Source organism: Choristoneura fumiferana, chromosome 7, assembly GCF_025370935.1.
Source record: "Choristoneura fumiferana chromosome 7, NRCan_CFum_1, whole genome shotgun sequence".
NCBI lineage: Eukaryota > Metazoa > Arthropoda > Insecta > Lepidoptera > Tortricidae > Choristoneura > Choristoneura fumiferana.
The window spans coordinates 9323944-9351430 of NC_133478.1; the positions used below are offsets into that span (position 1 = coordinate 9323944).

The window sequence follows — 27487 nt, forward strand, 5'->3', positions numbered from 1 at the left end:
TGTAGACGAAAAATGCCTTCCTTCCTTCGCGCTGTCATCGTTTATCCACCATTACCTCTCCTATTTCGTTTTCTAGTTTTTTTTTTACCGTCCAACGGCAAAACTTACTAGACACGGCAAAATTGTCCACCAATGGACAAAGCCAAATTTAATATACTACAAAATAATAGAAAATTATTAATTTACTCGGTCACAGACTCGGTCATGAATTATTCCTAATCGTAATTATATCGCAGTAATATTTATACGTACCTATCGCCTCCTTTCAGCACTTAATAATGGCCACGAGGGTACTTTGAAAAGAAAAATACTTTTCTTTGTCGTTTGCGGAGTAAATGCCCAACGATTTCGGGCTCGTATTTTATGCCTTCCTGTGTGTCAAATCTTATTCCTTGAGCACGATACACAGATGGGAAACTTAGTTAACAGGTTTTTTCAGTTGATATTTATCCGCAGTTTAAAAGGATTTTTCAAAAAACCCCATAGAATCGGACCGTTTTGTCACCAAATTAGTTTTAAATATTTTTAATTATAAATATGTACCTATGTTAGTCGGTAAGGTTTTTATTATATGGGCCAAGTTGCCTGAAATAAATGAATTTATTATTATTATTCTCCTAGTGGTAACACCCCCACGCACACACAGACTTTGACACTGAGGTGCAAACTCACCAGTAAGTATTAAATTCAGCTAAGCTATGAAAATCAACAAGCCTGCTTGGTAGATAGATGTACCTAAGTCTTTAGCTACGCAGCCCAGCAAATCCCTGGGGAATAGCAGACTTATTTCCCCGAAACACGTAAGTCTCTGGATTTAGGTGTTCTTGGTCACAAGGGGGGTTATTCTGTAAGTGCGAGTACTGCCTTTTCGCAACGTAACGTTTGGCAACCTGTTTCATTTCGCAACTTTACATTTCGCAAACTCTAACAGCCTTATTCATAAAAAGTTAGAGCCTCCTTGAAGGCTCCTTGAAGGCCCGATGCTAAAAAACATGATTCATAAACGTCTGTTAGCGCTAATCAGTCGATCAAGGCTCTACTAAAGTTAGAGGACCGTAGACCCTCCTTTATCTCCCTGCTTAGTCACAAAATGGCCGCCACAAGTTTGAACAGCTGACTTTGACAAAAGCAAAAAACCATACCGAAGATATTTAGTGAAGGCACGCAAAGATTAAAAAAAAAACAGGAAAATTTATTTTCAGGAATTTGTATTTAAAAATCCTCTAAATTAGCAACATTAAATTAACAATAAATATGAAAAAAAAATTAGGATGATTAACATAATTATGGCTTTTTGCACAACATAAACATGCGGATCGGAAATGGCGGGAAAACAAACATCTCGCTTTTTATTTTTTTCCTGCTAATTTGCTGTCACTGCTGTCAATTATTTTTTTTAATTATCGATTAAGCCATTTTTTTGTCTTTGATTTGTCAAGGTGGCCAACATAACGCGTCTAATCCGTCTATCAGCAGCTCAACAACTAGCAGACTGCTAGCAAGCGTTTATGAATCATACTTCTTGACAACCGTCTAACAAGCTTAATCAGTCTGCTAAGTAACAGACCGATCAAACTTCAATTAAGGATTTTTTATGAATAAGGCTGTAAAACTGTAAATATTTCAGGATTTATTTCAGGGCCATCGTGTAGAACCCTTTAGGTTAGGTTAGGTTAGTTTTATAAAATTCCTGAAATATTTACAGTTTAAACAGTTGGGAAATGAAAAGTTGCGAAATGAAACAGGTTGCCAAACGTTATTCGCCGAAACATTAGTAAACCCTGTAAGTGACACTTACCGGCGGATGAGGTGCGTGGTAGTGTGGCGCGGGGTGATACCTCGCGAGTGCACGCTCTGTTTCTCCGCTCGACTCCTTGATCAGCGGACCAGCGGGCTGATAGTATCCTGGGGACAAATAGACATGCGTTAGGTAAGCTCAAGATGGATTATGATCTACAGCTCGACCCTTCTTATTGTGATTGATGTGCTGGGTTCCATTTCACACAGCTAGGTGCGTAAATAACATTAAAATTAAGAACACCATTATTGATTGAACAGTAGAATAAACAATAAAAATATATCATTGAATTAACTCTTGTTCCCAAAGAGCAGGGACCGCGGAAGTACTCCATTATAAGAGAGGGGGGGGGGGACAAGGAAATACTTTGGTCATGGCCTACGTCTAGGTACGCCTCCGTCGCCACCACTCCTGAAAAAGCTGTGACACGCAATACGAGAAGAAACGCTAGTGGCCTTAAAAACAACAGGTTCTTTGATATTCAGGTAGGAATATGTACCTAACTATGTATGATGTTTATAGTATGAAGTTGTTAAATTATAATGACTTTTAAATCTGAAACTAATTGATTGATTCGAAGAACGCCATGCCAGTTAACTCGCTATAATATAGTGCTGAAATTGTTCTACTGTGTGACATTTTATGTCGATAGAACATTGTAAGTAGATTCTAAAAGTGGCCTCCTTAGAAAAATAGCCCAAATACATGATTGTGATTTAGAGCAATGCCTTTGCGCACGTTCCTAATACATCCCAACTCGAACAAAGAAAAAGCTCGATTCCTTTGTTTCAAGTGTCTCATTATCTGTCGAGCGTCGGATGTGGTGTCCCGCGATACGGTTTCGTGTGTTTTAATAATAGCCCCTACGCGTAGATAAAAGTTTGTGGTCGCAGCCACTTCCGCGGAACGGCTTATGGCATTCGTTTTCGGCTGTTTGACCTGGTTCCGATATTCAATAAGTTTATGGATGACTTCATTATACTTTGAGAGAGAAACACATATACGAGCACGAGGACACTGAAATCGTGTCTAGTTAGTTGTTTATGAGATAAAAGTACTTTACAATTTTTTTTTCTTGACTGGATTGGACAGCTCAAAACATACGAGTACTGCTTTGCTCAGGGAATATCAATGCTACAAAGCTGTAATTTTGCACGAATATATATGTAAGCTATGCCGACAAAATAGTACAATTAAAAATTCAAAAACAATTTTTTTAGAGTACCTGCCATAGACGTAAAGCGGGGGTGATTTTTTTTTCCTCATCCAACCCTATAGTGTGGGGTATCGTTGGAAAGGTCTTTTAAAATCATTAGCTAAAACAATTTTTCGATTGAGTGATTTGTTTGCAAAATATTCAACTTTAAAGTGCAAATTCTCATTAAAATCGAGCGTCCCCCCTCCCCCTCTAAAATCCAAAGCGGTGGGTGGAAAAATTTGAAAAAAAAAAATCAGGATGGTAGTAAGTACATATCAAACTTACAAGAAAAACTATAACAGTTAAGTTTTCTTGAGAATTAGAAGTAGTTTAAGAGTAAATAGCAGCCTAAGGTATAAAATATACCTAAACTTGGAATATTCCGTACAAAATACGAAATCCTTAGAAAAATATTACTTAATTTTGTGTAATGGCTACGGAACCCTATTTCGGGCGTGTCCGACACGCTCTTGGCCGTTTTTTTTATTGATAAAACAATCAAGTTATATTCCAGATGCGATATATCAATAACAAAATAAAGTCTTTCTAATTGCGACTTCAGAACATTGTATTCCCTTATACAGTTGGCCACAAGCCACTGTACCGTTAGTCGTCGTTACTGAGGGCGGAGGCGGCACAGCTGGACACTCCAACTTGCTGCCGCCGTTAAGCTGTTTGTTATTGGCTAGAATTGCCAAGTAGTTTCGGTTCATCCGTGTCAAATACTTGGTTAGGTAGGTACAAGAAAAATCGAAAATTTCTTCGTAGTGTACCTCTCTATGTTCCTCAAGGAATATGTCAGCCAAATTTCAAGTCTCTAGCTAGCTCGATTGGTTTAGGTTAAGTTATGTCAGTCACGTTACTCTTATAGGTATTTAAGCAGTGATATCTAAGCCAAGCTATAAAGTAGGTAAGAATAATTTCTGAATCCTCTAACCATGTTATTGGTAAAACTTTTCTGATAAACCACACCACATTCGAATTGAACTATGAAATTTTGATAAAATTGCAGATTTATCTAAAAATGCAATTGCGTTCGAAATAAGTCCAAATTGAATATATATTTTAAATGAAATTCGTAAAATGCAATTGAGAGAAAGGCTAGAAACGAAAAGGTACCTACTCACTCACTCGGCTTAAATACGGACAAGGGTGTAAGTGTGTGTGTGTGTGTGTGTGTGTGTGTGTGTGTGTGTGTGTGTGTGTGTGTGTGTGTGTGTGTGTGTGTGTGCGCGCGTGTATAGTAAATATACCTAAGCACTTTTAGTTACCAACATAATAATAAAACTTAACGAGCACGAATCTCTATTTGCGAACCTATAACTAGCATCCACTTAAAACCACCGTGAACTCCAATCACAACCATAACAGCATGGCTATAAAACCGTTAGAAATACGCAAGTATTTCCAGATTAAAAGCTTGACTTATAGCATGGAACAATAGCACCGCAGCATTTAAATACCGCGTATCTCCAATAGCAATAAATAACAAATCGACAATCACTTACACTCGTTATTTATCGAGATTTGCATATTAATAAGCGTTACCGATACCAGACCGGCATAATATATCGTGAAATACCATCTTAATCTGGTCCAGCGCGAGTTCTGTCGTAAAGGGCACATAATAATTGGCGCTCAGTCCACGACCACAATTATTTTAGCCTGTGTATGCTGTGAATTAAATTAAGTAGTGCAATAAATATGGTTGGCGCGAAACGTAGGTATATCTTAAACGGATAGATAACGTGCCACTCATAAACTACTCGAATATTCTCAAAAAGAACATTTATAAAAATTCTCATATTACGCGTATGATTCATCTCTGAAGGAGTGACGTATTTAAATATGAAGTATAATCGGTTTCATCCTCTGCAGGTTTGTAGGGTAAATTGTAGGGTTGTGCGTGCATGCTCATTCACTAAGCGGATCGCTCCCACTAGTAGATACAATCGCACAAATTGTATTAGTTCGGTCTGTTTTAGTTCATTTAGTACACTAGTACGCAATAGAATCTATGCATAGTTTCTTCCGGTTCCAATAACCGTTTAGTTTCTTTTTGCTATCTCATTCTCACTCAAACTAGTACATTCAAGGAATGGTTCACGAAGTCCACACTGACAGTTTAATTCGGTTCGCGCTCAGCGGGTCGGTCAATCGGAGCTGTTCAGAGTAGTTCCGATTCCGAGCGATTCAGTTCGATTGCTTTCTCAAGATATTATACTATGCACTAAGCGCAGAAAGAAGATGGTAATAGTTCATTCTAGTCCAGTCAGGAACTAATTATTTTTAGTATTTAGTACACAAGCCTATATTGTATAGTATGCACATGCAATGAATGAGTGAAAACGTGAACATACTGAGCATTTACGATATTAGAAATTCTTAGTCCAAAGCGTTATAGGTAATTTTGATCCGCGCACTTTTTAAGATTTATCTAATATGTAGTTTTAACTTGCAGCCTCGCCAATAAAACATAATAAACGACCTGCTTGCTACTATGAGCAATATAAAATTATTATAAACTAGCTGGTGTGCGGGATTTCATCTACGTCCCGCGGGAACTTTGCTCTATCCCGGATTCAAAAGTAGAGCTGTTGTTAATCTGGAACAGCGCAGCTTTCTATTAGAATCGGTTCAGAAGTTTCAGATATACACACAAACAAACTTTTATCTCTTTTTTTGTACTGTACTTAGTTTAAATATACATAGATTAGTATAGACAGATAGCGCTAATCTCTGTACTTATTATTTACTTAGTTACATATGTAACTCTAAGTTATTTATTACATCAAGGAAATTGATCATGATAAAGTATATATTTAGAAACTAGCTTTCCTTGATGCACTCGATAAGTCATTGCGATAAGCATCAGTGATACACGTTTCTTCACAACATATATATTATAAACGTGCAAGAGACGGTGATACAACTGACTGCAACACTGACGTCAATTACCTACCTGTATTAGAATATATATCTTCACTATTTATAATATATCGTGGTGGGGCACTAATAGACTGCGTGAAATTTCGTAATATTAACTATAGCCCATAAGTATTCGATTAAATAACAATTGAAGCGAGGCAGTAAGCTTTCATTTTATTTACATACTTCCTCTCGTGGCCGGAATGAATACTGCACGAGAAAATAAACCCAACAGGTGCATTCGCAATGATACGAAATATTCTACGTAAAGTTAAAAGAGCGCAGTTAAGTGACCGCCAACGTCCGTTTCTAGAATTTTAAGAGCAACCTGCCTAATTAATTAACAACTCACGTTATTATCATGAATAATGTTTCCATAACATGGCAAGGCTTCGCTCATTCATTACCGCATGCATATCAAGCAGGAAAAGGAATTTATGACCACGACGCGTACGTCTCATATTTCCAAATCGAGGTAGTCAACTGCACATTATACTTACAGAGCTAGATCTAGTTTGCCTTGCTTATGTATGATAATCAATTTGACTGTAGACAAATTAAATTTCGAAACAAATGAAACAATCCATTCGCAGCCGCTGACGTGCGAGAGCGCAAATGGGAATAATTCCAACACAGCCAATGTTTTCTATATCACCTTGCTTTGAAAATAAATCAAAGCTACGAAATTCGAATCCAGTTCTCATTGCGCAGGCACTTGAAACTTAACACTAGGCTGAGCTCAAGTCACTTGGTGAAAAAAATATTAATTTGCGTTGCAAAACGTGGCCCAAAGAAGCGGGCGGTTTGCCTTGAACGAAGCAGCTGCTGTCCGTACATAGGGGGCTATTTCTGAAACCTCTTTTTGCACTTAAATATTTATTTCTTTACTTACCGGTTTTATTGCAACTATGGACAGGACAAGACGGAACCTTTGTATTGGAATAACTTTTGTTCTTTTGGGTAACGTTTCACGAGTGACGAACGGTTGACTTTGACAATACCGGGTAATGTTCATTGTTTTGTGTCTGCCATCTCTTTAATCCCGCAAAGTTAGCGCAACGACCTCGGGGTATTAAATTTCCGAAACAATTTTGAAGGACTGCGAAAAACATTCGCACTGTCTGTAAACGTTCTCGTCCAGCTCCAGCTTATATGCAGAGAAGCTTTGTTTTAAACGTGGTTTATTTTTAGACGGTATTTTATTTATTTAGTGAGAATAAATTTGTTAATAAGTTAAAATACATACGATACGCGGATACGACTCACTTGAAAATGACTAGAAATACTTCCCGCGTCGACTAGTGCCAAGACATTATAGACAATAACGGAGGTTTTATTGCCTTTTCAGTCATAACCACGAAAATATGTTGTCAGTCGGTCTTCGCAGCACTCGGTAGCACTTACTGGTTATAAACAGCGCGAAAACTAATAGAATAATAACTGCGTATGACTACGACTGTTTTCCCTTAAACATTACATGGATACTCGTAGTTACCGGTAGTTAGATAGGAACTACGTCCTTAACGCATCTAGGTCTCTTCATGGCTAGAGTGAATAGGCTGTTACTGAACCAGTGAGATACACCTTTGGCCTCATCTGCTCTTAACATCAGGTGAGATAGGGGCCAATCACGGTCAGTTTCATGTAAAAAAAAAGAGTTAAGTAAGCTGTACGTTGAAGATAATATAAGTCTATTTAAACTAATGTTTTTTTTTTCTGAGAGACTTATTTTATTAAAGTTATATCTGTGAGAGTTACAACAACATTGTTTATTCTGCGATAATTCTGGATCTAGAAAGTAACAATTATTTTATTTTCATTGCGATCGTGTCTTTAATTCATTTAGGCTTAAGGCTTTAAGCAATGAACTTGATATGTTTTATTTGGCTAAATATAAGATCTATGAAACACCCTTATATCGGTATTATTTTTGCAATGTCATTGATTTTCATTGCAATCGATCGACCCTCGAATTTTTTCAGGCTTAAGTTAAGCAATGAATTTAGATTCATTTGATATATAATACCTAGAAGTACGAGTACTCTAGTACTTTTTTGAGTACTTACTTTGTTTTTGCGATGTAATTGGATTTACCAAATTTCAAATTAATCGAATGGATCTGGATTTTTTTATACCAGATGAACCAACAAAGGTAAAGTAGTCTATTTAGTTTGTCTTAAGTTGTATTCCCATAGATTTGATTCCAGCTCGGACGACAAATTATTATTCTATCGGCGCTAGAAAAACTAAACACACGCATTTAACCGCATAATCGTCGGCAAACACGGCGGGCGGCCGTACCGGTTGCGTACGGCTAACCGTTCAATTAGCGACACGGAGCGCGCAATTAGGCCCGCCGCAAAAAGCTAGCCTGAGTAATTCGAGCGATCCGCTATAAGAATATTAATAAAACGACAATTAAAAGACGTCGTTGTCGATCGTGGACGACTTTTTAAAATTAAAACGACGATAAAAACACCTCGGCTATCCGAGAATTCCCAGCCGTATCTCGGCGTGGCTGTTAAACTGATCAGTGTCGCGAATATTGATTTATAGTATTAAACAATTCCAAGATCCACAAATAGGGCAGTATGAACTGTTTGATTATCTAAAAATGGCGTAGTATGGCGTTTGTTTTTGTGTTACGAAACTTTTATTTTTATAGAGCGCCGTCCTCGATGAATAGAGGTGAACAATCGACATCTCCTCAATTTTGACAGTTGCGTTGGCCGATAGTGTTGTAATTGCTATCGAATCGGTAGCGGATCGTGAACTGCTACCGGCGCTTGGACGAACAGCCTTAGGGCTTAATTTTTTATTGCAAAGTAATCATTATGTTAGAGTCGGATTGCATAAAGTGAATTCTTGACATACTTTTTGCTACCTACTAAGTACGTAGATTGCATATACAAACAAAATATCAATACAGCGTAAAGAGATTATTTTATTTATACAATGTTAGTAAGTAAGCTATACTACTGGATTTATAGTTTTTTTACTACTGCAATGCATATCAGCCATCAATTTAAATAGCAGGCAAATAAGCAATTCAACGCATTTAAGAATCGGAATAACCAAGAAAGCTAGAGTTTATTGACATCATGATACCATAAAAGCTAAAAAGACGAATTTGCATCTGTAACAGCGTAAGCGCCAAAGTAGGTAAATAAGCGATAGACGATTCGGCGAATAAGGAAAGATAAATACATACATATTTGATTGAATTGAACAAAGCGGTCTGATTTGAATTCGTAGACATCTGAATGATTTAATTTAATTTATTAAAAAACCACAACTAAGATCGTGTTTTTAAGGTATACATATTAATAAGATCAAACTCAATATTTGTGATACAATGTGTATTAGATACATACCATTACAGATCTAGTGAATATTGTTTTTCCATCGTATTTTGTCGGCTAAGTTCGTATTTATCTTGCTATCTCAATTAGCTTCAGTAAACAATACAATACAATACAATACAAATACTCTTTATTGTACACCAGACATAGTAAGCGATACAGAAAACAGATACACAGAGAAAAAAAAATTACAAGGTGAGCAATAGGCGACCTTATCGCTTAAGAGCGATCTCTTCCAGGCAACCTTTTTTTACAGAAAGAAGGAAGGACTAGTTACAAAACTAAACTAAACTAGTAAGGTAAACTTAATAAGCTAATTGAGAAAGCAAGATAAATGCAATTTTTTCAGACAAAATACTATGGCACAACATTATTCTCTGCCGAAAAGACAAACTGAGACATGGATGCACAGAAAAACCTGAAAAAGAGACCAGCACTGGGAATCGAACCCAGGTCTTCAGCAATCCGTGCTGCGTGCTATAACCCCTTACCAGCTGCTGCTGGTGCTAGTGCTGGTCCAGCAGTGGGTTATAGCACGCAGCACGGATTGCTGAGGACCTGGGTTCGATTCCCAGTGCTGGTCTCTTTTTCTGGTTTTTCTGTGCATCCATGTCTCAGTTTGTATTTTCGATATGGTTTCACGGGATACCCGTAAAAGTAACAAATTTGGAGTTGAAATAAAAAATACAAAAAGACTCCAAAAAACCAATCATTATTCTTTGCATCTGTACCGTTTCATTGAGTTGTTACAGTCAAATTTGTCTTCTGACCCACTGTAAAATGTGGTAAGTATCATAATGATTTTCCTTGTCAAGCAATACGATGTCTCATGACATTTACTGTGAAAAGGTTTGTTCAACGGCTGTTCTTGATGTAAGTAAATCAAATTGATGTAAGCATAAAAGCATAAAATATCCATACTAATATTATAAATGCGAAAGTAACTCTGTCTGTCTGTCTGTCTGTCTGTCTGTCTGTTACGCTTTCAAGCCTAAACCGCTGAACCGATTGGGATGAAATTTGGTACAGAGATAGAATAGACCTTGGGAAAGAACATAGGCTATCTTTTATCGCGAAAAAGAGGCTTTAAAGGGTTGAAATAGGGGATGAAAGTTTATATGGTGGAAGTTCGTCGCTGTCGAAGATAAAACCATGAAACTTGGAATTTAGGCATTTAATAAGAAATAAGTCGATATTTAGTTGAGCTTTTTTGAAAATTCAACCTGTGAGGGGATGAAAGTTTATATGGAAGGTCTTCATTATCGAAGATAAATCGATGAATCTTTATTAAACTTGCTATTTCGGCACGTGATAAGAGACAAATAGATATTTGTTCGCGCGTTTTTTAAAATTCATCCTGAGAGGGGGTGAAATAGGGGATGTAATGAAAGTTTATATGGAAGATTGTCATTGTCGAAGATAAATCGGTGGTTCTTTATGAAACTTGGCATTTGGGCACGTGATAAGAGATACATAGATATTTGTTCGGATCGGATCGGGGCGGAGGCAGGGTGGCAACGGAGTGGAGCGGATGCAACGGATGGAGCGGAGACAATGCGGGCTACAGCGGAGGCAGTGAATTAGAGCGGAGGCAGTGGATCGGAGTAGAGACAACTGAGCGGAGGCATCGGAGCGGAGGCAGCGTGGCAACGGAGTGGAGCGGAGGCAACGGATGGAGCTGAGACAATGCAGGCTGCAGCGGAGGCAGTCAAGTAGAGCGGAGCTGAGGCTGGCGGAGCGGAGGCTGGCGGAGCGGAGGCTGGCGGAGCGGAGGCTGTGGGGAGGAGGTAGCGGAACGGAGGCAGTGGAGCAGAACGTAGCGGACGCTGCTGAGCGGAGCGGAGACTGTGGAGCTGATTGATGGTGAATGACAAAAAAAAATTGTTTATAAAAAATGTCTCATTTGAAAACTTTACCTGCGGGGGGGATGTTAGCAGAGGGGATGATGCAGTGTTAGCAGAGCCTATTAAGCTCATAAGAAAAATGTACGCAATGTGAGGTCATGAAAAAAATTATGATTTTCAGATTTTTCTTATTTATTGTGCTATAAGAGCTACCTTTATGCAAATTCTAAGTTTCTAGGACAGCCGGCAGTGCGCTATAACTTTTTCTGTTAAGGCAATTTGTATGAAAACACCTTTTTAATGACTGTAGCCAGTTTAATACATCAGTGACTGTAGCTTTTGATTACATTGACTTAGAAGTTTGATTTTTTCACAGCTATCGGGACTATTGAACCTATACCCCGCGCGTTTACGAGATAAAGGGTCTTGACAGACAAGCGGACGGACGGACAGCAAATTGATCCTATAAGGGTTCAATTTTTTCCTCTTGAGGAACGGAACCCTAAAAAACATTTGTTCTGGCGCTTTTCAAATTAAAACCTATTTACTTGAAAATATGGGGATGAAAGTTCTTACGGAATTCCAAACAAATTTACTATAAGTATATTTATCGGAACTCTGTGTAGCTAAAATTCCGTCTTAATTATAATCCTACCCTCCTAACTTACAATAAAGGACGTAAGGTGTCAAGAGTTCACTATGAAGAATGAGTCCTTTTGTGTTGGCATTGTAGAATACACGTCGTTTTGCTAAAATGTGGCTACCCGCAAAATAATTATGTTTTACTAAAGAACATGGATGGATGGAAGAACAAAAAAAAAATTTATATTCATAGCAATGTATTGAAATGGTTATTTTCAGTAAACCGTAGAAGTTTCTATGTGCTATTATTGGCAGAATAGGTATCCTAAATACATTAAATACTTCCCAAAGTTACTATTCCACGCGGACGAAGTCGCGGGCAAAAGCTAGTAATATATATAGTAGCATTAAAATTTGACACTATACCAACCAGCTAGGCAAAATCTCGCAAGCGCGATTCAGAATAATACAATTTTCAGTGTAGTGACATCTATCGGCAAATAAAATCAACATCGAAATATTTTACTGCTATACAGTGGCTATACAGGTTCCACATTGCTTTTCACCAGAGCAGAGCTACGAGTAAACAACAGAAAAGTAATCATTCTACTCTTTAAAAAGTAAACGCTTTTTCAATTGTATCGTGTCAATTAGACACACCAATACATACAATGAATAAAGCGCTATATCACAGTAAGGTGTCTTTTGTTAGTTGTAATTGGTTTTTTGTAACGAGTCCCGGGAATTCCCACGGGCTCTCGACCGCGACCGGCAAAACTTAATACCTAATTACAATTACATTGCGTTGTTAAATTTGTAAATGTTAGTGGAATTGCTCTATTTGAGAGTACAAGTAGCCGTTTATGATTTAATGTGGATGGAACGCGTTTTGCTTTTGTTTTTAATGGTTTAACGTATAGAAATATCCGTATCTTTTGTAACAAAAAGGATCAAGTACATTTCATGTGATTAGGCATTGTATCCCGGTAAAACGTAAAAAATCACAAAGCAAGCAAAAGTGGCGATATAGAAGAAAATACACACAAAATCTAACATTTTTTATTATTATTGGTTCTGTAGTCAGAATGTTTCAGTGACCATTAGCTATCTACCCACCACTATACTCCATTTATTTTAACATTTGAAACTTAACGGTAAAATTTGCACACTTTTTTAAATGAAATAACGGAACAATTTAAAATTGTGTGAACTTCTACAATAAAAACATAATAAATAACGCTAATAAATGTACATGTAGGTATTTTTAGTCTATTTGTGTTCGATTCGAAATATCGAGAAACATGAGTTACAATTTGACCGTTAATTCAAACCTTAAATTAAATGGAGTATAGTAGTTACTTTGGTCTCCCTCCAACATCAGCGTGCAGCGTTCGAAATTGAAGCCCGACTATATTGATATTCTTACAAACTAAAGAAGAGCGATGACATAATTTATCCGATTCGGACGTTAGTATAAACAGAAGGTACCTACATATACCAAGTGACGTAAATCAAGACTAATACTAAACAGGTCTAATGGAACGGTCATAAAATCAACTTCACGAGTAAACTTTATTGAATAATGACGCCAAAGTATAGATTCGGTATTTCTCTTTTGGGGCAAGTCTCGGTCGTTGATCCCGCTCGGTTTGAGGCCAACGGCCAGCGGCATAATGATTCTAGTGCGAATTATTCTGTCATAAAAACAGGGTGTCTATGAGAAAAAGAGATGGTTTTAGGAGTTTTTGTTAGTTTTATGGGTGACGATATGCGGCTGCGAAAGTCACAATAGCGATTAGTATATGAAGCCGATATAAATTTTGACGTTTATTTACTTTATTTACAAGATATACGACAAAAAAAACAGTATCTATAAAGAAATTATTTACCCTAGGATAATTTTCATATTTTGCTCGATGCTGAACGAAGGCTGTGTTCAACCGAAGTCACTAAATAATTACAACCGATACCGGAACCATTGACTTTTACAAGTATAATATTGCAAACAAACATTTCCTCACCCCGAAATCCCGATTTTATTATTGTTTGTAAATGAATAAAATTAGGGGTCATGAATAATTTAAATAAGGCGAACAGAAGTACACACCTGGGAATAAATTGTCATTATGCAGTAAATAAACCAGGATTTACAGGTTTAAGGGCTAAAAGAAGCCTAAGACAATTAGGGCGCTAACGTAATCAAGGTCACGGAAGGGCACTAAAGGGCAAAGGTCAACGGTACCCTATTCTCAAGCCGGTGGAATCGTTCGCGGATTCGCGGGTCACTGTCCTGAGATTAGTTAGACACGGCGATTCGCGTTCGTGTCGTTTTTATCTCGGCTTTTTGTCGCTCGCGCGTGCGTTACCCCCGAGTACATTTAAGCGCTTTGTTGCTCTGACTTATTTCGTAAAACCGTTTGAGGGATGTGTGCTGCTAAAGCGACAAGCTACGGAGCGCTGTAGTAGGTAAGCAGAGTTGATGGCGCCTGATCGACTTTGAGAATCTTAATGCGAGTGCAGACATAAGTATTTTATTTTACTTAACATTTTACAAAATCTAGTCGCATGCTGCCTTTAGCGAATGATTTCTTTGATAAAAAAAGAAAGATGTGTAGTAAGTGCTACAGCGCGAAATTAATTCATTTCGTTCAGATAACTTCGTTTAAGCAAAACTGTAATGGCGGATGTATTAAAATAACTAATCGATTTCAATGCAGACTTGGTTATAAATATAATTTAAAAATAACAATTACAATTGCAGCTTTGAGGAAAACGTTAATCTAAATATGTTTGATTTTCCTCATCCACTCCATTTCCGAATTATTAAATACTTCAATACCGTGTCTCCATATTTCTATACTTTACTTAAATTAAACAAATACGACGCGTAAAATAAATTATCAATTTATTAAATAAATCTTCAGTACCTATCACATTAGAGGAAAACATTAATAAAAATAATCTAACTTCCTCGTGCACTCCGCGTCAGTAAAGCATAATAAATTGATGTTCGATTTCGCGACTCTAGCACACCAACTAGACCTAACTAAATAAATTATTAAATGCTATCGGTGTTTTCGGAATAGCGACCTTTCGACTGGCGTAAATCACAAGGTCGTAAGAGCGTTTCGCTTCCGTTTGATATTGAGCCTTAGGATAGTGGGTTAAGGTTGCTTTTGTTAGTGTGAGGGTCAGCGAGTTACGTTTGTGAAAGTGTTGAGTAGTTACACGTGGAGCACTAACCACTCACGCGTTGGCGCGGCGCGGGAGGCGGCATTAGTTTGGACCGGTCGCGGACTGAAGCGATGAAATTATGACAACGTGATTAACAGAGCTCGTATTTTCAGTATAAAAATAAATGTTTCTTATTCCGTAGACCGTATTTACTTATGTCTCTGTGTACCTATGTATGTACGTATGTATGTAAGTGTATGCTGTTTTGTAACCTAACTAGTTTTAAAGTAAAGACTGTGTTTTTTATAAATTATATTGTATGTCAGTCTTTAAAATATTTATTGTATGGGCCGTGTTGTCTGCAATAAATGATTTATTATTATTAAGTAGGTATATATGCTTAATATTAATTTATTAGGTATTTAAGCTATTAATTTACTAAATTTGCAATTGCCCCAAAATATAAATCTCGATTTATTGTTAATTAAGCTCAGTTTGAGTTATTTGGTCTTCATACTTATCTACCTAATTCCATCACGATTGGTTGAATATTTTAAGCGGGTTAGCGTTACAATTAACAAATAAACATTTAGTTTGATGTATTAGTTTATTGTATCTAGGTATTATATGTATTAGTGTATACCAATATATCAATGTGTGTTTAATGTTTATTGTGTGTGTTAATTTCAGTTCAGTTTAATTTTAGTTTTCGTCTCTTTTAACTTCGCGACGTGTCTGTTTTTGTTTCTATTCAGAGCCAATTCTTCAAAGATTAACAGGAAGAGATCCCTTTGTTAAGGGATAAATAGATTCGCATTTGTACAACGGTTTCTTAATGTAATCTATTAATTTAATATGTTTTAACGCGGGAATTTAGTAAAACCCCGCAATTTCAATTCAACCGCTGGATTTAAAGATTTACGCGTACGAAGCTTACGAAGCTAAGTACGAAGTTGATTATAAATAACTTTATTTACTTCAATAACAGAAATGGATCTTATTTCATAAAAACGAGAAACAAACATGTCGACACGTGAACATAAAAATCCCCTTAAACTGTGTAATAGAAGAAACAGAATTAAACTAAGCATAAAGGAGGCTGAAATACAACCCGTGGAACATAAACACGCCACACAAACTCATTGTTGCCAACGAGCCAGAGTCCTGAAAAAAGTACAAAATGAAGGTGCCTCGCCTAGCGACATGCGCGAAACCTTTTTACGGAGAAAAGTTGGTTTGTGTTTCTGACTGTAGTTTATGCAACATTTAGCAACTAGTTTTACACCGTTGCATCGCTCCTGTGGAAGATTAAATACAAATTGGTTAATCGCGTGGAATTTGGAAAAAATCTTTACTTGTATATTTAATTGTAATATTGGTTTGCTAAACGTACTATATGATATCTTGGCTTTTTATAATATGTTTTTGATCGTCCACAATACTACCTATATAACTGATTATAACTACTATTAACCAGAAATGAACTGTCATCGAAATAGATTATTTAATTTCAATAATTGAAAGTTAGGACTAAATAATTACTATCTACTTCTATTTAATGCAAAATCTCTATTTAATGTTTCCGTAAATTTTGTAACCACTTAAATTCTCTACTTTTGGTTACTCATAGTTAGTTACTACAGTTGTAGTACAATTGACTCTTGTAGTAATAATACGTACTATCGTTTTTAGTAAAATCGCGATACTCTAATTTCCTGGACAGCTTTAGACTTTATTCCTTACTAAATTAAAAGTTTTACAGAACTTTTTGACAGGCAATATTTTAAATACATTGAAAATCAAATCACAGTTTGGATGAAGATATTCCCCATGACATTATCTATCACGTAATTAGTGTAGATAACTATTTATAGTTCTGTGTAGTTCGTACTGCGCGGACTAAAATAGCCGAGGTGTACATAAATAAAACAAATCGGATAGTCGCTCACCCTTGCGACCTTGAAACGAAGGGTTGGCCCCTCTTGATACTCGTTCACATGCAAGTAGGGTCGTTAATACGATGAGAAATTGTTTTAATTGGAGGATATTGCAGTCCCGTATCTACAACTCTACTCTACACACCGATTATATATTATCTGTTTATCATCCAGTTTTTATCACTGATCAATTACATCTTATATACGTTGCGAAAAAAAGTATTTTCATTGTTTTAATATAGGACGCATGAGTAAAAAAGTTTTCAGTCGCATAAGACCGGTAGTCATCATGAGATTTACTTTATTTCACCTATATATATTTAATTTTGAGAAATAATAACGACAGTGGTATTCTAGACGAAGATTGACGCTTGATTACAATAATATATAATGTGGTAAAAGCGATTTTAATGAGCTACACTGCTTATCGCGCGATAGCGTCGACTAAACCAGAGCACTCGTGTCGTGAGTCACCGAGGCTCAAAAAATCAACGCACAATACGCGGATTGGGCACATAAAGTGATGCTTATAAGAGAAATGGTTACAACGATTCAAAAGATGAATGGTGTGAACGTTAAAAGGAGAATTAGGACAGCGTTCTGTGATCAGAAATGAAAAATTTGCGTACGGGACTCGGCACAGATCCGATTCGAGATGACGATAATCTGTTAGATATTGGTAAAAATGTAGGCAGCTGGTGCATTGGAATTGTGAAATTGAACTGCAGCGATGTCGTGGCTGTAATATCAGCAGTATTATGAAGTACTCGTGGTAGAGTTCTCTTCCAGGTACATTAAATGGGGAACTAGAACTTATCGCCTAAGTAAAAATACGAGTACCTACACTATCTTAAAGTATTGAAAATTTAGAAAACGCGGAGGGAATTCACTTCACTGCTACAGTATATATTTACTAACCAGGCGATGTTAAATGTGGAAAATTCGAAAAGACGTTGAAGTCGTATCGTTTTCCGGTATCAATATCTATTCAAACGCTGTTAATGCCAGTACAATACAGCAGTCTTAAAATTTGTTAATCATCATAATTAGGTACACTAGAGATTACTGTTATCACGATTGACCTACAGACTTTGTCACATTTTAATTGGACTGACAGGATTTACCAATATATGTATAAATATTATACGGTAAAAAATATTCTTATTTTTGGAGAAAGTCCGCTAAACGCGCAAATCTACATCATTTAAATCGAGAATCACTAAGCGAATATATTACAATACATCAACCATCAAACAGACGCATGGCAACTGAGTTCGATACAAAAAAGCGAAAGATCCACAATTCACCTAACATGTTTTACTTTCTATTTGCAAAAAGATTTAACCCCGAGGTCTCTTACTAGGTAGGTACTTTTTACCAGAAGTCAAGCAGAGATATATTTAAGATAGTTAATCTAAGAAGGCATATTATGGCTTGAGTTTGGTATGAACTTAAGTCTTTTTCACATTGACGAGGTACCTTCGTTATACTGGCAATAGGCGGGATGACAGTCAACAGCGACGCGGCGTCGCGCCGCTCCGGCGCTGCCCCACAAAGCCAGACCAACTGGTCAGCCTACTCGTCTGTCTGGATCTGGATACTCAGTAATAGATTGCTCTGTCGCTCTACTTCATGAAAAACTTTGCCAATACCTACGGAGTAGATAACGAGGAACAAAAGTATAGGCGTTGGCGTTGTTCACTAACTCAATGCGTGGCGAATAACACCGCTCGGTAAATAAGAAATAAGTTCAAAATTAATTATGAAATCGGCATATTAAGGACAGCGTATATTCACCGACTTTGACACGACATTGACGAAAAACCATTGAACGCTCGCTTCAGCGTTTCGGCCATTGTTTGATAATCAAAATGTACAAATTGTTGATTCCAAGGCCGCCGACACTTTAAAATACACCTGAACAAACACTGCCATCGGATTGCGAATATGAATGCCAAATAATTTCGCTAACTGACGACCTTCAGGGAAAAATTCGAAAGATTATTATGAGTGTGTGCGAATTAAAATTATATCTTATCGAAAAAGTTATGATTTCTGGTATTCAAAGTAATATATGGCATGTGATAACATTTTGCTGATTCCTTTTTCTACAATATAAGTAGGTAAGTATTTTGCTTCCTGTATTCGTATTAATGTCTATTAACATTAAATTATAATTTTTTGAATAAAGCATTTTTGCTGCGTTGACAGATATGTGTAAAATAATAGATACATAGTATGATGTGTCATAATCTAAATTAATGGTAAATATCATTATTGCAAAACTATCGATACCTCGATCGATCGAAAGAGCCGTGGTGGCCTAGTGGTTTGACCTATCGTCTCTCAACTCAAGCAGAGGTTCGTGGGTTCAAACCTCGGCCCGCACCTCGGAGTTTTTCGAAATTTATTTGTGAAATTACGTTTGAAATTTACCACGAGCTTTACGGTGAAGGAAAAAATCGTGAGGAAACCTGCACACCTGTGAATGAATTCAATGGTATGTGTGAAGTTCCCAATCCGCACTGGGCCCGCGTTGGAACTGCGGCCCAAGCCCTCTCATTCTGAGAGAAGGCCTGTGCCCAGCAGTGGGACGTAAATGGGCTGGAATGGAATGAATGGATGTATACCTAATTATGAGTAGATTACGCCTAACAATGTGGCCATACAACTCGATAAAGTAATTTAAGCAATATATAGAAGTTGAAACATTATTTAAATCAATATTGTTGACCTAAGGTCGCTTCCGTACACGTCACGGTATTACTTCAATCATTACATTATATTAATCGAACAATTCCACAAAGCAACTAACACGGTAACACCTAAACCAAACAGTCGCTACGCAGGAATATTTGTTTCTAACACATATAAAAGCATTAGCGGGTATCGCCGTGTAGGCCGTTATGTTAAAGAAACATTAATGAACATTACACCTACTGTTTCAGATAAAATCAAATCTGTTTACGCAGTTCAAGAAGACGTAATAGCGGCAGCATTAATAACCCGGCCATGGGAAGTGTTAGTGTAATTAGAGTTCCCTGCTTTCTACACGATTTAGTAACCCTATAAAATTAGTTTTCACCGCAGAATTAGTTGTTTTTTTTATTTTAATATGTTACTGTAATGGTTTTGTATTTACTTATCCGATTACATGTTTCGTGACGGAAATACTTTTGATCGGTGATTAAAATTTCGTGAGTTTTTGAGTTAATAGAAGTTGTGTTTTCCATTCAACTCAGTTGTTACGTAGCATAACATCTAAAATCAAATAAGTTTGATACACATACGTCTAGAATGTAGAAAGCCTAAATGAATAACGTTCGTAAGCTACAGGGCGTCCCAAGACTATTAGACATCAAGGGAAAGTACAGTGAAATATCGTAGATAGGATATTTTGCTGAAAGAAGACTTTATTTTATTTTCAAAAGTTAGTAATTCTGCATTTAAAGATGTTCTAAGAATTACTTGCTTCGTCTGGGAATCGAACCGACTAAAATGTGAAAAAATCACCCTATTTTCATGATGCCAATCGAAAGAATGGACAAAAAAAATAACTCTTTCTAAGTAATAAATTAAAAGAAAGGAACAACGTGAAATTAATCTTTTTAATCAAATTAAAAACATACACGAAACTTTTGTAAGTTAATTAATTAAATGCTCAAAATGTGATCACTCTTGTCTTACGCAAATCGCTAATCTTTTAATAAGTCCGCTGTCTGTTGATTTTCTTATCATGTTATGGTGAATACTCGATATGATATGGGTTGCGAATAATCAATGCTATCTATGGAATGATAATATCGCTATTTTGCGAACGTAATTTTCTTGAAATTTGGCTTCGATTCCCAGACGAAGCAAGTAATTCTTAGAAAAATCTTTAAATTCAGAATTACTAACTTTTAAAAATAACATAAAGTCTTCTTTCAGCAAAATAGCCTATCCACGATATTTCCGGTACTTTCCTTGATGTCCATAAAGTCTTAGACATGTATAACTCGAATACATACAAACGAAATGATACAATACGTCAAGAGTGTCGAAAGCCTAAATAAATAATATTTGTTCGAAATTTACTCGAAATCATTATTCTATCAAATCGTTACCCCTTAGTGTCCACATTATTATCTACACATTAATAGGTATGTTAGGTTAGTTAGGTATCTTCAGATGCCCGAAGGGCAGACCGCCCAGAAATAAGCGGGGCTCCGTCGACATTAGGCGTGGGTTGCCTAAAGCTGCTGAAAATATATGCAACTGATAAAATAATCTACTCACTGGTAAAATAAAAATAAATAAACGCGAACATTATAAAACGCTTCATCAAAAATGTAATTTGACTTTATGTATTTGAACGTTATACATAATGAGCAGTATAGATTACAAACGTTATGAATTTAGACCGTAGAATTTTTAAATTTATGATAAAAGAAGTGATTAATATCGTACGTTATGCAATTTGACCGTATATATTTTGATCGTATGAAAAACGAACTTATGACATTTGATTTGAGATGTTATGCTACGTAACCAACTCAGTTCGCTTCGCTATTCAGACGTGATTTTAAAATAGTAAAAGAGCTTAACATACGTACTAGTATAGTACAAACCACAAATAACAGTTTTTCCTTAGAATATTGGGAGTTTTGGTAGATTCAAATTGAAAAGCCTAAGCATAAGGTGTGTAAATATTTCTGTGTTTTCTAATCGAATTCACAAAAAGGTTTTTGGTATTTTCATTTTAGAGCCGATTAATGGTTCTGTTAAAAAAATAAATCCCTTAAAAGTGTTTCTCGAACCCCATAGTTCGATTTAAAGTTTATACATCTGGTGATTGAAGCCACAGAATACCGAAAAACTCCTTTTTTAGCGCAAAAGCGCTTTTTTTTCGCTGTCAAAGTTCATCCACCATTACCTCCCATATTTCGTCTTCTAGAAATTCTCTATCTACACTGGCAAAATTGTCCTTTGATGGACAAAGCCATATTTTTTTTACTTTCTAACGTAAATAAAGTAATATCTAATTGAAACAGACAGCTTATAATTACAATGAAAAGAACCCTTATCACGTCATTAGAAACACGCACTTGACCGGTATTTCGTGAGTATGTACGAGGGCAGCGTTCCATTTGTAGTATGTATTTGTGTTAGCGGGCCGATGACGGGGCGGTCCGCTGTCAAAACGGAACCCACCTAGCTAGACACGAAACTAGTGATGTGCGCCAGATATCCGTATCCGTATCCGCGGATATCTGAGGGATATCAGGATTTTGGATTTCATTGTATTTCAATTAATGATTATATTATTTTTTAGAAGAGTACTGGAATCGAATATCTCTGAACTCACCTGCAGTGCATTCCAATCGTAAATGCCGAGATACATAGATGTCAAAAACCCCACGCGGGGTTAACAAAATTGTGCTGTGCCGCACACTAAACATGTCCTGCCTGTCGTCGCGGCGGGTATTTGAGAAAAAAAGTAAAGATCCGTATCCGTGTCGCGGATCTTGATACCAAATATCCGCATTCTGATCCGTATTCGCGGATATACATTTTTAACAGTCCGGCACATCACTGTCAAAAATAAACTCGGCTAGACGCAAAGCCGACCGCTTTCAGGAAAATATTTTCAAGTGGAGCGTGTTTTTATGAAAAGAATTAGATTACTGCAAGAAGTTTCTTATGGTAGGTATTGGTAAAGTCGGTTTGCGTTTATCTGACTTTCCTACATTCAACTGTGTGCGGCTTTACGGAACTGTGTGTATTCAACCCGATTAAGAGCTACTCACGCGCGTCAACTTGGGATTATCGAGAACTATGTTATGAGAATATATGGAAATATTATACAGTGTTTTTGTTGATTTCTGTTGACTTCGAAAAAAAAAAGTTATTGCGAATATTTTTTCCGAAAAAGTACCTATTTTTAGGTAGGTTTTAACATATGTTAAGAACTTCCCTGTTATTGTTTAAGGTTAAGGTAAAATTATGAAATTCACAAACTTGACGAGTGACATTGATCTGACGATAAGAGAGATAAAATAAAAATATGCTTTTGCTAAATGTGTTTGAATTAAAACATTTTAGTAACGGACTTTAAAAAACGGCATAAATTAAACACCTTTACGCTATTTTACTGTGCATAATTAATTATCTTAATTATCTTTTAATCAGTAAGAGCCACTGGTGTCGTGGAGAAATTACCTTCATTTGATCTGTTGAATGTATGTATGTAAACTCTTTATTGTACAAAATAAAAGAAACCCTACCCATTCCTTCTCCTTCTTCGGGAATGTTCCCTTAAAGATGACGGAAATCAAAAATAACATGGTGTTATAAGCAACACTAACGTCATATATGTACTCTGTGGTCATATTTAAAAAAAGAGTTACCATACTAAAATATTTCTCTTAAACCAAAAAAGTATCATCAAAATCTCATAAAAGTATACCTATTTACTCATAATTTTTCCACACATACTACATTCACGGCGATGGTTTTTTGGCTGTGTCGGCACGCAACGCCTACGAAATCTAGTCACGCACGAAAAGGAAAACAAGACAAGAGGATTCTTCCAAAAGGATCTGCCTGAAATCCGGGTGAACTGTAAGGGCGTTGTCCGGGTTATTATGGCCTTCTGCAATAACAAGATGTTCCCGGATACGCCTACAGTCTCCCGAGGGCCCGTGCGATTTGACCTTTCAGTGTGCCCGTTTTATCCCTATTTTTGAGCATGAGCTGGCCTTTAATTTGTATTAATTTATGAAAATTACAAATGTAGGTAAAGTAGTAGGTAGTGAATAGGTAGGTATTTATACAGTCGAATAAACTGATTCATGTTCCAGGATGACCCTTTTAAGAATGAATGTCACTATGATTTCCTTGACAAAAGTATGGGATGTCAACATGACATTAGTAGCTCAATGGTTCCACCCTGGTACATGATTCAGTTTGTTTATACGTAAATATTCCGCAGTTTGAACTAGGTAATACGTAGGTAGATATACTCGTAGAAAGATTTCGGCACTTACAACATTATAAAGTGTAATAATTAGTACCCAATTTAAATTAAATAAAAAAAGGTTGCTGCCTTAACTACGAGTATGTGATACATTGTTAAAACATGGTTCTAAAATTTTAAATAGGTACGAGTGTCTATTCCTTAAATAAAGTCCACCATGGGAATATTTTATTCCAAGTCCGCCCACTTTCATTCGTTTCCAAGTTTGCTATTTAATTTTCATTTAAAAAGTTCCTTCGAACTCCGACAAAAGTCACAAGCAATACATCAAAGTTATCGAAAACAAGAAGGTGGCTATAAAACCATTATAAATTCCCAACTCGCGTCCAAGTGCCAAATCCCTGACGGGCCGCGAATTTTAAATAACACCGGGTTATTGATAGTTGGTTTGGCACCGTATGTTACTCGCCATTTGATTCGAAAACGAGAAAAAGTTGTTTTAATGATAGTTTAAACGTAATTCATTATATATATATATATATATGCAATCTAAAACTGACTTGATTTCTGAAGACAAATATTTATCTAAGGGAATCAAAAATTCAACACCATCTAGTTATGTCTTTTATAATCGCGTGTGGGGTACAGTTGCAAAAGTGTCCCGTCGTAAGCTGCAAATAACAGTTGCAACTTCCTTCAGAGAGGCGCTAGAGTAGCATAGCAAGTGTAGTGTAAAATGAATGTTGCAAATATCTCGTAATTTTAAATTCATGCAATAATTTATCACGCGTTTGTTTATTGCAATTATCTTTATTTGCTATTTAATGCATAATACGCATGGACTACAAACTGCATGTTTAATAACTGTCCAAAAATAAGGAAGATTCGAGCGAATGAAGTTTAGTTAGCATCTTTTAGACGGACACTTTTGTACGCAAGCAGAGCCTATTCTCCTTAACCCCTACACTCCATAATAGAGGCGTATTTTCAAGTCAAAAACGCCGACCGAAAAGGAATGTCACCGGCGCGTGTAGGTGGCATTTATGAAGCGCGCTACGCACACAATAAAACATCGGGCGCGTTTGTGAAGCGCGTTTACAGCCCACCGCGACGGTTAACACGTTGTAAACAAGGCGCCCCTTTCATTTGGAAAATTAATAATAATCATATTTATTGCTTCGATTTTAGGGTTCGTGAATTTAACGTACAGTGCAGAGGTAAATATCTATTGCACGTTTCTTATTTAGTAGGTAGTAAAAGGAAACAAACTACTTAGCGGTACGACGAGTAAAAGCCGCCAATTACGTAGTTTACTGGGTAAAAAAAATATTATTCTATAGAAAAATATTGTACACATATTTTTTCTTTTGTCAATCAAACAAAAAATGACAAAGGGACGCTGTTTTGCAATACTGAGTCAACTCACTGTCACTCTGCAATACAATGTCAACTGTTAAAATTCTTTTTTCTACTCCTATAGTATAATCTGTCAATAATATGGTCAAAAATTATACAATAATAACTAACGTTATAAGTCTGTTCCAAGTTCTATGCTCTATCGTGCAAATTCAGTAACCTAATAACCCATATAGACCCAATTAGATTAATTCAATGTTATTAAGATTAAAACATATCCTTAATTTTAAACTAGAATTTGTACGTCACATAGTGACAAAAACATGTGAAACTCTCTTACTTTCTTACCACAAAATATGTACCATGTTTTTATGCAAATAAATGATTTATCATTTCATACTAATTTTCATTATGTTACGGAACTGAGTAAATAATAAAGAATACTGAAATCGATTTTGATAATCAAGTTTCCTTAAATATGCGTGTGCCATGTGATTGGTTGCTGAAAAATGAGTAAGCCAATCAAAATCAAGGTTTATTTTTTCAAGGGAAATTTCGTACTTGAGAACACGCTGATCAAGCTCTATTGTACGAGTACAGTCGCAAATTAAAAATAAAGTGAGATATTAATATAAAGTCTGTCTAATGCTGTTGTTATTGTTGGTTTAAAGTAATTAAAATTAGTTAAAATGAGTGATGATAATGAGATACCGTGTACTACCGTAGACATTTTAACGATGGCGCAAAAAGTCACTGCAAGTTTGCTGCCGGAAAAGTAAAAAACAAACTGTATAACAAGATTTACAACAATTTCATGCAATGGAGAATCGACAAAAGTATTAAGTGCAACTGGAAAATGTGTTGTTGGTGTATTTTCAAGAAATAATTAGCAAATTTAAGCCATCAATATTGTGGGTTAAGTACTCCATGCTAAAATCTATGTTAAACATATATCTAAATACACGCAAGCTTTCCCAAAACGCAAGTCAGAGGGGTTTTAAATCAAAGAAATCAAAAACATTATTGCCTGGCGAAATTAAAGTATTTGTAAATGAAGCACCAGATGAGAAGTACCCCTTCTCTTAGGTAACCAGTGTTTTTAATATTAATTAAAAAACAATGCTTTATTTTATTTAAAGTGCTTAAAAGGATTATTTTAATTTCTAAAATAATGTCGTAGAGAAAGTTGCAACTGTACATAACTCGCCAAGGCTCGTTTTATAAACACACACTCGTGAAATAACGACCCTTGTTATGTTACAGTAGCATAAAATACTATTCTAAGGGTTGACATTGTATTGCAGAATTAATCAGGGTTAACACACTATATATATGGGTTAAAACAGCGTCCGATGAAGCGGCTCCAAGTTCGGGAGTGACGGTCCGTTACGTCGCGCGAAACTTTTACTAGCTATTATGTTCATCATTTTTGTTTAATTGATTAAAGGAAAAATCATCATCATCATCTTCCCAGCCTATTAACGTCTCACTGCTGGGCACAGGACTCCTCTCAGAATAGGAGGGCTTGGGCCGTAGTTCCCACGCGGGCCCAGTCAGGAGTAGGAAATTAAAGGAAAAATACGTGTGAAATATTTCTGATAATCTATCCGATGGACGGATTAGATTCCATTCAAGCTAGAAACACACTGTCGGCGGAGGCGGAGCGGCTCGGCGCGGCGCGGAGGCGGTACGAGTTGTAATATTCGAGCTAACATGAAAGAGGGCACACAGAATACCGCGCGGGAAATAAAGCGTAGCGCGGTATTCTGTGTGCCCTCTTTCACGTTATTATAAGCTCGAATATAACAACCGGTACCGCCTCCGCGCCGCGCCACACCGCTCCGCCTCCGGCGTCAGTGTGTTTCTATTCTAACTTTAGGAGACTAGTCTATTATTATTTAATTAAACTTATATGCTCATGAATGAGACGAGTAGCTACACGATTTGCAATATAAGTGTTAGTTTTATGCCTTTTTATCAAGGAAATCGATGAAACAAGTGAAGACTGGGAATTGAACATTGATTTACTGAGCCTGATTGTTAACGTTAAGTATCGGTTCCAAGTACTGCTCCAAGTACTGCATTGCATCGTCATTAGAATAGAATTTAATATCTTTTTTGCAAGGTTTATATCAGTACTAAGGATAAAAAAATTGCTGTGTAAATACATGACTATCATGAAGATAGGTAGCATCTATATTGCTGATGATATTATCTACATATACGAAAGATAGATAAAAATATACTTCTACTTTGTAAAAGCAACATTTCTATTTTTAACCTTTACTTAAAATTCAACGGTCATGTTGACAAAATGCCGCGATGAAAGTAATCAATGTAAGCTTATAAA

The 27487-nt window shown here is 36.4% G+C and overlaps 1 protein-coding gene across 1 annotated transcript in view; it reads right to left on the bottom strand.

Moving 5' to 3' along the window:
• Nucleotides 1-27487, bottom strand: part of LOC141429678 (uncharacterized) — a 264174-nt gene that overhangs the window by 16507 nt on the left and 220180 nt on the right. The window contains 1 exon segment of the mRNA XM_074090108.1: nt 1799-1905. Within this exon segment, the coding sequence (XP_073946209.1) occupies nt 1799-1905 (107 nt within the window).